The sequence below is a fragment of the Poromitra crassiceps genome (assembly GCF_964638095.1).
Source record: "Poromitra crassiceps genome assembly, chromosome: 19".
Lineage (NCBI taxonomy): Eukaryota > Metazoa > Chordata > Actinopteri > Beryciformes > Melamphaidae > Poromitra > Poromitra crassiceps.
In genome coordinates this window covers 26842910-26852113 of record NC_139646.1, presented here as the reverse complement: position 1 = coordinate 26852113, position 9204 = coordinate 26842910, and the positions used below count along the sequence as shown (strand labels likewise).

General features: G+C 45.8%; 1 protein-coding gene across 1 annotated transcript in view; it reads left to right on the top strand.

Moving 5' to 3' along the window:
* Positions 1–2975: 2975 nt before the first annotated feature.
* LOC310793834 (voltage-dependent calcium channel gamma-1 subunit-like) overlaps positions 2976–9204 on the top strand; it is a gene marked incomplete at both ends in the record, with an annotated part of 23679 nt that continues 17450 nt past the window's right edge. Inside the window, one exon of the mRNA XM_083655729.1 lies at positions 2976–3213. Coding sequence (XP_083511855.1) covers positions 2976–3213 — 238 coding nt within the window. The remainder of the gene's footprint in view (positions 3214–9204) is intronic.

Sequence of the window (9204 nt, the reverse complement as noted above, 5' to 3'; positions counted from 1 at the left end):
AAAGGTGCTAGCTTTAAAATCTGTTATCCAGTTATTATCTCTCAGCAATAATGCAGCTAACATTATCCTTGGAGCTAGGACGGAGGGAAGAGCGTACGTTTTACATATCTGATGACGTGCAAACGTTGAACTGAATGGAGGGCGGGGCTTGAAGGACTACATTCCTTGGCGGAAGAACGATTATTTATTATCAATATTGCAATCAATTTGATATGCCTTTGGTATGCATTGGTAGCTAGGCTATATGTTAGCAACTGTTTTATAAAAGCAATAAGCCCTGTGAGGCTGTGATTTACAGTGACAGCTAAGAGGTGTTTAAAGCACGCTGCAAATTAGCCGCAAAAATGCTTAAATTCCCCCCACTACAACTTAGTCAATAGCGGAAAGTGTAGGCCTATGTTGTTTCATGAAAAGATGATTTCTAAATGGAACAGTTGAGTGCAGATCATAGTCGCAGCCTGCTCAGATCACAGCCTGCTCAGATCATAGTCGCAGCCTGCTCAGATCATAATGAAATGTTGAGAGTTTACGCTTCTGCAAGCCACAGATATGTTGAATGTCAACATTTGTGAACCAAAATATGTTGCATATCAACATTTCTACTAGCCCTTAGCAGGAGCGCTGGTGATTCTGATCATACGACCTGAATACAGCTGTACAGCTGAATACATGTTGTATATATATATAAATATGTTTTGCTTGTACCTGTGTTACTTCCTGCATTTTAGAGACAAAATGGGCGAATTGGGTGGAAAGTGAAAAAGGCTAATGGCAGAGCTTATCCCCGCAGCCTGCTTTGAGTCAGACTACCTCACAGCAAAGAAGGTCGCGGGTTGGAACCCCAGCTGGTCCCAGGTCCTTTCTGTGTGGCGTTTGCATGTTCTCCCCGTGTTCGTGTGGGTTTCCTCCGGGTGCTCTGGTTTCCTCCCACCACCAAAAGACATGTATGTTAGGGTTAATAATACTCCTCTCAGTGCCCCTGACTAAGGCACTGGGCTGGCTAAAGAACTGGAGTTGGTCCCCGGGCTTCTAGGAAGGTTCCTAGAGGATGGGTCAAATACAGAGGAAGCATTTCCCCCACGGGGACAATAAAGTATAACTTAACTTAACGTATATGTGATATCCAATCAGTCAAGACATATCCAGTCAGTCAAGACATATCCAGTCAGTCAAGACATATCCAGTCAGTCAAGACATATCCAGTGAGTTGGCAGCTAGTCCTGTATACCCGGACGTCAGATTGACGAGGGGTCACAGGGGAGTCCCCAGCAAAATGAGTAAATTGTGTGATTGATTTCCCTATGATTTCAATGACTAGAAGTTAGCCCAAGGAGAGAATGTAGTGCATATACTTGGTAATAGTTTTCACTCTCTCCTGTTAATCTCCCCATCTACATTATATTATACTCGCGCTGTTCACGTCAGGTGCGTAGAGTCACACTTCCGAGGAGCTGCTCGCCAGCCGTGGCGCTCCCCTCAGCTCCCCTCAGCTCCCCTCAGCTCCTCTCAGCTCCTCTCAGCTCCTCTCAGCTCCTCTCAGCTCCTCTCAGCTCCTCTCAGCTCCTCTCCCCTCAGCTCCTCTCAGCTCCTCTCAGCTCCCCTCAGCTCCTCTCAGCTCCTCTCAGCTCCTCTCAGCACCTCTCCTCTCCTCTCAGCTCCTCTCAGCTCCTCTCAGCTCCTCTCAGCTCCTCTCAGCTCCCCTCAGCTCCTCTCAGCTCCTCTCAGCTCCTCTCAGCTCCCCTCAGCTCCTCTCAGCTCCCCTCAGCTCCTCTCAGCTCCTCTCAGCACATTCAGTGAGGAGTTTGACGCAGACGTTTATTTGGGCCTTAAGGAGCATTTTCAAGCCTTCAGACAACTATGATGAAACCTGAATTGAGCACCTCAGTGTTGAGAGTTGTTCTATTATGTGTGTGTGTGTGTGTGTGTGTGTGTGTGTGTGTGTGTGTGTGTGTGTGTGTGTGTGTGTGTGTGTGTGTGTGTGTGTGTGTGTGTGTGTGTGTGGGTGGGTGGGTGTATGTGTGTGCAATTATATCTCTTTTGTTTTTGTTTTTTATTGTTTTTATTTCTCACATGTTCGAAATAAATATTTCATTCATTCATTCATTCATTCATTCATCTTTAGCCTCATAGAATATAGGCAATTATGCTATGATGCTAACGATATGCAGGATGAGAGCTGGGCAGGCTTTAGGGAGAGTAATATTGCTCCGACAGAGAAAGTCAAAAGCTGCAGCACTGACTGCTGCTCGTTATAAACAAATCTTTCTCCTTATAAATAGTTTACAGAGACAGATCCACAGCCGGCCGTCACATGGCAGCGTTACAGAGAGGCAGAGGGCGCGAAGAGAAGAAGGGGAAATATTTGTACAACGCTGAACTGACTTTTCAAGCCCTTTGCGTGACGGGAGAATACGGAGGGGAAAGACCCCGTTTATGAGAGTCTTTACACTCTACACATCCCCACCACCCACCTGGCACTGTAACCGGATCAGCAGGCAGCCTGACAACTTGACTCACCGGTCACATTTATAGCAGCAGATCCCCCCTCCCCACCCTTATATCAGCCCCCTCCACCCCACCCCACCGCCCGCCCACCATGGCAGGCAGTTGGTTTGGTCATCAACTTTCCTGATCTGCCTCAACAGCTGTAAGTGTAAACTTGCAGTTGTAAAGCGATGCATAGTGAGGAGGGAGAAGGGGAGTTAAAACTAGGGCAATAGCAGACTGGCCCCCTTTCCCTTCGAACCAGAGGCACACATTAGCGACAGGACAGGGCGAGAGAAGAAGACGAGCCTTAAGCGGACACAGAGAGAGAGAGAGAGAGACTTTTTGGGAAGCTTGCTGCAGTCGGCTGGGGGAAAGTAAGCGGTTGCCTGCGTGTGATTTACCAACATCACAGCTCAAAATTGTTTACCGTCTTCATCGGGGAGAAGGGAAGGACCGTGTGACCGGTGTGAGCTCGGCCGTCTGGCACCATGCACAAGCGCACCAAGATCAAGATCGCCATCTTCGTGCTGGTGGTGGGCATGGCGTGCATGCTCACGGCGGTGGTGACCGACCACTGGGCCGTGCTCAGCCCGCGCGTGGAGAGGGTCAACGAGACGTGCGAGGCGGCCCACTTCGGCCTGTGGAGGCTGTGCAAGAAGTCCATCTATATGACCCCGGACATCTACGACCAGGGCCACGGCTGCGGACCCATCAGCCTGCCCGGAGGTAAGAGCCACCACTCCAACAGCAACTTCTGGAGGTCAGTGGGATGAGGTGGTCCCAAAAGCAACGTCCAGAGAGACAAAGACACAACGTTGTCCAGATGTTACCTGTTTCCAAGGGCGCCGCCACCACAAAAGTACCGCCACAGTGGTCGGCCGTCATGGTTTGTTTTGCACCAGCAAGAGTCCAACAAGATGTCAAATGAAAGCTGAGAATCCACAGATTCCGATGGTATTTGTCGAATTACACTACGACCAAAACGCACTTCAGTTCATTTCAGTTAAATGCATGAAATAAGGTCACGTGGTTAACAAAAGTGTACCAAACAGCGAAGTTTGTGTTCAGCAAGATCATCTTCACAAATGAGGACCACTTTTATGACTTTTGAAGCGTAAATGCGTTGTGTTTTTGATGCAATTTTCAGAAAACGCTTCAAAAGTGCTAACATCCAGGTTCTTCTGGACTCAGGACTACTGCACTCTGTTCTGCCCCTGGAAACAGGCAACATCTGTACCTTCTGTCTCTGGAGCTATCTCTACCTTTGCCCAAAAGGTATCGTCCTGCTGCATCTTTCAGCAAGTGTGAGGTGCTTTCAGGCAACCCAGTGCTCATGATGTATCAAGCTTCTAAGAATAGAGGTAGTGATGAATCTAGGATCACTGGACAGCTCATGTGACTCCATGTATGTAAACTTCTCTGTGACGACCACAGGTCCTATTCTAAGCTCCACACTTGTGGGCTTGGGCAAGGTAAGAATGAGCTGATGTCCACTTCATGCATACTGTAAAGGACTCGAATGACTCTGAGGCGTTATCTTCAAAGCTCTTTATTACCAGCGAACTGAACAACCACTGTAGGTCATGGTGACACCAAAATAACAAATAGAACACACACCAAAACCCAGCTAGCTCTCTCCTAGCCTCTTAGCTCTTCCCACACACAGCCGTCTCTTCCAGACTCACGCTCCAACTCCCCCGAGCTGTTCCCCTCTCCCCCACAGCTCCCCTCCCCCAGCCAATAGACCCTTCTCAAGGGGGCCATTTTGTGTCAAAAAGGCAGGGTAAACACAGGTGCAAGCAAAACACTAATGAGGGTTTCAAACTTCCATGATTGGAATTTGGAAACCCTCATTAGTGTTTTGCTTGCACCTGTGTTTATTCTGCCTTTTTGACACAAAATGGCCCCCGTGAAAAGGGTCTATAACAGGTGAGCCCCTCTCTCTCACCCCACCCACTGTAGGCTGTATGCTGCCTTCACAGAACCCCGTAAATCCCCACAGACATGTCAAACCCCACAGGTAACCCACATGCACAGGACAGTCATAGACAAATACAGTAGCACACAAATCCAGCCCGCTACAATACAATTAAATATACAGTACGAGTGAAGACACGACTTTTGCTGTTTTGGAACTGATACGTGACAAAGCCAGCATTGTATTGTTTGATTGAAAAGTTATTTTTTCGTTATTTTTATTTTTTTATAAATTGAGCATACACTTTGAGAGTTTGCTCAAACACAAGCGTTAGTCCTCTCCTTCTGAATTTAGGCGATGGTTATGCTTGGCCTTCATACAGCTGCATCTCCTTTTCATAAACAACATCCCAGCATTCAACCCAATCGCCAGAATAAAACATTGGCATATCTGAAAACCAGATATGTACAAAATTTGAAACAAAGCGTCTAAAACATCGGAATTGATGTCTACAATTTCAGCATAATTTCAAACAAAATGCTGGTTAATTTGAAGAGCTCACTGCCTTTTCAACATTAACCGCAAATAAAACAACTTTGGTTATGTTTCTGCAAGTAAAACAACTTTGGTTATGTCTATTAGGCAAGTAGAGAACTTGGTTATGTTTAGGCAAGTGAAACAACGCGGTTGTAGGTTATGTGTAGGGTTATTTGTTATGGTTTGGGTTGGGGTTAAAACTGAAAGTAAAAAGAACGTTGGGGAGTTGAACTGGTGTTCTCTCGCTTGCAAGACAGGGACGCTACAGGTCTAAGCCCAAGGCACCAGGCATATGGCTACTTCAACATAAGACAGTGTAGACTCTATGAGGTGTTGTGTATAACGTTAATATTCACATATCTAGAAATATGATATGCAACGTATTTTGGTTCAGAAATGTTGACAGTGTACATTTCGTGGATTTCCAGAAATGTACATTGCCAACATGTTATTCTGAGCTGAAGCATTTCACTGGTTAGCACACCTTGAACCCGAGACTAGGAACTAACCATGGAATCTGTAGTAAACCCCTGTCCCTCCATGGCACATTGTTGCATATTTGCCCACAACACATTTTCTGTTGACCGTGCTTATCTCTCCGTTGAGCTACTGGAAGAACAACTGCTATCATATGGGCTTTATTTTGAGGGCTCCATAGCAAAGCAACGTAAGACCATACCAACACTCTGGGGGATATTGTGGTTTAACAGGACTTAGTTGCTAAGAGCACAACGTCTAGTCTACTCTAGATCATCAACGACTATTTTAAGTGACTAAAGCCAATGTAAACAATGCTACCAGTTGCTAATGAGTAATTACTCACACATATCATCTCATTGATTTGTGGTTTAAGTCAAAACTTCATTCATTCCAATACATAGATCTTTAGGAAGGTGCCGTGCCCTGCTGGCACATGTAGCTCACTTGAGATAACTGTAGGTTTGAAGATGATGGCAGTCTGAGGATCCTTGTCTTAATTTGGTATTTGTGTTCCTCACAAACCTTGGTCTGACCCATGGTGGTTGTGACTCCTGAGAATCCCACACATGTGTTGTCTGCAGGCCATTCTAGGAGCAGATGAAATGCCTCGATGGGGCTTCGTTTTTCACAGGCATGGCAGGCACGTGCTGAATACACACAACAGCTTCACCCACCCTTATGCAGGGCATTTTAAGAGATTGTTGTAATAAGATGCCATCACTCATAATGTTGGTATCCTATCTCCAGTTATAAACTCTCTCTAAATCCCCCACATCCATCCATCTATCTATCTATCTATCTATCTATCTATCTATCTATCTATCTATCTATCTATCTATCTATCTATCTGTCTGTCTGTCTGTCTGTCTGTCTGTCTGTCTGTCTGTCTGTCTGTCTGTCTATCTATCTCTTTCGTTCTTTCTTTCTTTCGCATGAATTAAAGCACTGACTGTTGTAATCAATAATCACATCCACAGTCATAACCATGTCCAAAAGTGGAGTCACATTATTATTATTATTATTATTATTATTATTATTATTATTATTATTATTATTATTATTATTATTATTATTATTATTATTATTATTATTATTATTGCAGCAGCAGTGGTAGTCAGAATCAGAATCAGAATCAGAATCACTTTTATTGCCACAGTAGGGAAGTTACATACGAGGAATTTGTCTTAGTGTCTGTATGCAGCATAGCGGTCACATCAATATACAGAGATAAGAAGTAGGAAGATAACTAAAGACAATCACAAAGTTGCAAGTGCAATCAAATCGAGTAAATATATACAATAATATGTACATGAGTGGTGAAGTGTTCTGTGGATGATAAATATGAATTTACGTTGAATTTACATGGGATTTACAGACTGAGTTAAATAGACGTTAAATAGGCAGTGGATTTACATGAATTTGAGAGTCGGAGTTAAATAAGAGTTTACATTGAATGTACATGAAATTTACAGGCTAAGTTAAATAGGCATTAAATTAGATATAAGTTCCAGTTTTATGGGGGGGGGGTTCAGTTGAGTTTAGGAGGCGGTAGTGAGTTTGTGTGTGTGTGTGTGTGTGGGGGGGGGGGGGGGGGGGCTGTTGGTGAGGTCCTTGGTGGAAGGGGTTTCCGGGCCTTGTTGGTGAGGCTGATGGCGGTAGTAGTAGTAGTAGTAGTAGTAGTAGTACAGTAGTAGTAGGCAAAGAGACATTTCATCACTTGTTGCTATACCTGCATCCGCATTGGGGTCATCTCGCCATTCCGACGTGTCAGCATTCCGATCATTGACTTCTATGCTTTCGGAGAGGCGGCCCTTTTTATCTCCAAAAAATGTTTCGCCATTGCGAAAGATATTAGGTCCGCCATTCCGACATAGTATATTGAGTTATTTAGCTTACAGGGGTGGGAGAGGTTAGGTTTAGGGTTAGGTTCTGGGGGAGGTTAGGCTTAGGCGTGGGGGGTGGGAGAGGTTAGGTTTAGGGTTAGGGTCTGGGGGAGGTTAGGTTTAGACGTGCGGGCTGGGAGAGGATAGCTCCAGCCAGTCCCCCAGGTTAAGGTTAGGGTTAGGGTTCTTTCGCAATGGCGAGACAGATCTCCATTCCGACAATTTTGTCGGAATGCCGGTATTTCGGAGTGCCGACATTTCGGAATGCCGAGGTGTCCCCATCAGCATTGCGTGTGGCCGCCATGGCAGCCTTCATGTTTGTATATAAAGCTTTTTCCAAGATGGCGGGAGGCTAGCTAGGCCTGGGGGCTTTGGAGAGAGAGCATTAGTGTTGATCATACTCCCACATCTTAACACAAGTGTCTGCCTCTGATCCTAAACAGGACATGAAGGCAACGAGGAGAGACCCTCTTTCCTCTGAGTTACTCATCTGAGTAAAAGCATGATGTAGTGATGAGATGTCTCCTGCTGACAAAAGCCAGATGATGACCTCAGTGCTGTATTACTGCACACACAATGCATTTGAGCTGAGCAGGGTTCCCCAGTGCTCCACTCAAGTCAAAGTGACAGGTGCTGTAGCTCTGCTCTGAGACTAAACCAGGGATCAGCATGACGTCACTTGACACCCAGAAATGCGGAACCCCCCGCGGGAGTGAATAGTATGAGTTGTGTCAAACAAACGTTAATATCTCAAAAACTATACATCACATCGCTTATATTTTGACATTCCGAGTGAGAGCAGAAGTAGCTCAAGAGTTTGATGTATAATATATGCACGTCGTGTGTTAAAGTTGTGTGAACTGTCGCAGTTTTTAAAATGTAAACAGAGTTAACTGGCTAGAGTCAGACACACAAGCCTCGCGCCACTTGGGCTCCATAGGGTTCCATTGCTGTTGCCACCCAGTGGCGCGGTTTGTTTACCAAAATGCTGCTCGGCTGATCGCTCGTATACTCTTACCTTTCACGTTGGGCTATCGAGTCTAGCTACCATAAGCTGTTAAAAAGAAAGCTCACATAAGCTATGCTGTTACTTAGCTATATGCTGTTAAGCTATGCTAAGCTATATAATGTGCATACTGTTAGCAGCACAGCATGTTGAACATGGGGAATCGCAGCGCTCGAATGCCAATTTGAATGACTATAAGTGGCCCGATCAACATGGTGGCACCTACAGAAACAAAGATGTCTGTGTGTCTGTGGTTTTTGAACCCCCTCTTCTTCTTTCTGTTTGATGTGCAAAGCGCTGTGCAGGCCAGGCAGCCGTCTGCGCGGCTGGATAAATATAGGCTGTGTAAATAGCCAGCTGTCTTGGGTGGAAGCCGGGCGGGTCAAGTGTGCACACAAGTCCAGCGTCCCTCTGAGTGACAGGGCCGCCTGGAGGAGCCGGGCATAGCTCTCAGACCTCTAAACTGTTCCCACGGGACAGCTCAGCCCAGAGCCACTCACATCACTTACTGTAGGAGGCCCTGGCCAAGAAGATGCGTGGGCTGAAAAGTGAGCAAAAGTGCCAAAGACTGTGACATACCAAAGCGAGGATGGTGCCAAAGACTGTGACATACCAAAGCGAGGATGGGCGCTGCATAGCTGGGGACGTAGCCTAATCGACGTAGCCTACAGATGGGTGGAGTGTCTTTTAGTATGGAGTCAGGCCACTGCGAGCGTCCAGAGAAGCTTCAGTGCTCCTCACCAACTCTGTAGAACTCTATTGGAGGCATCCCTCCACAACATATTGTCTTTATACAACCTTTATTCGTAAGCCAGTCCCGCCTCAAGGAAATTGCAATTTTGCATCCCAATAATGAATGATAATTCAACCAATCTGTGCGATATTTGCGGGGG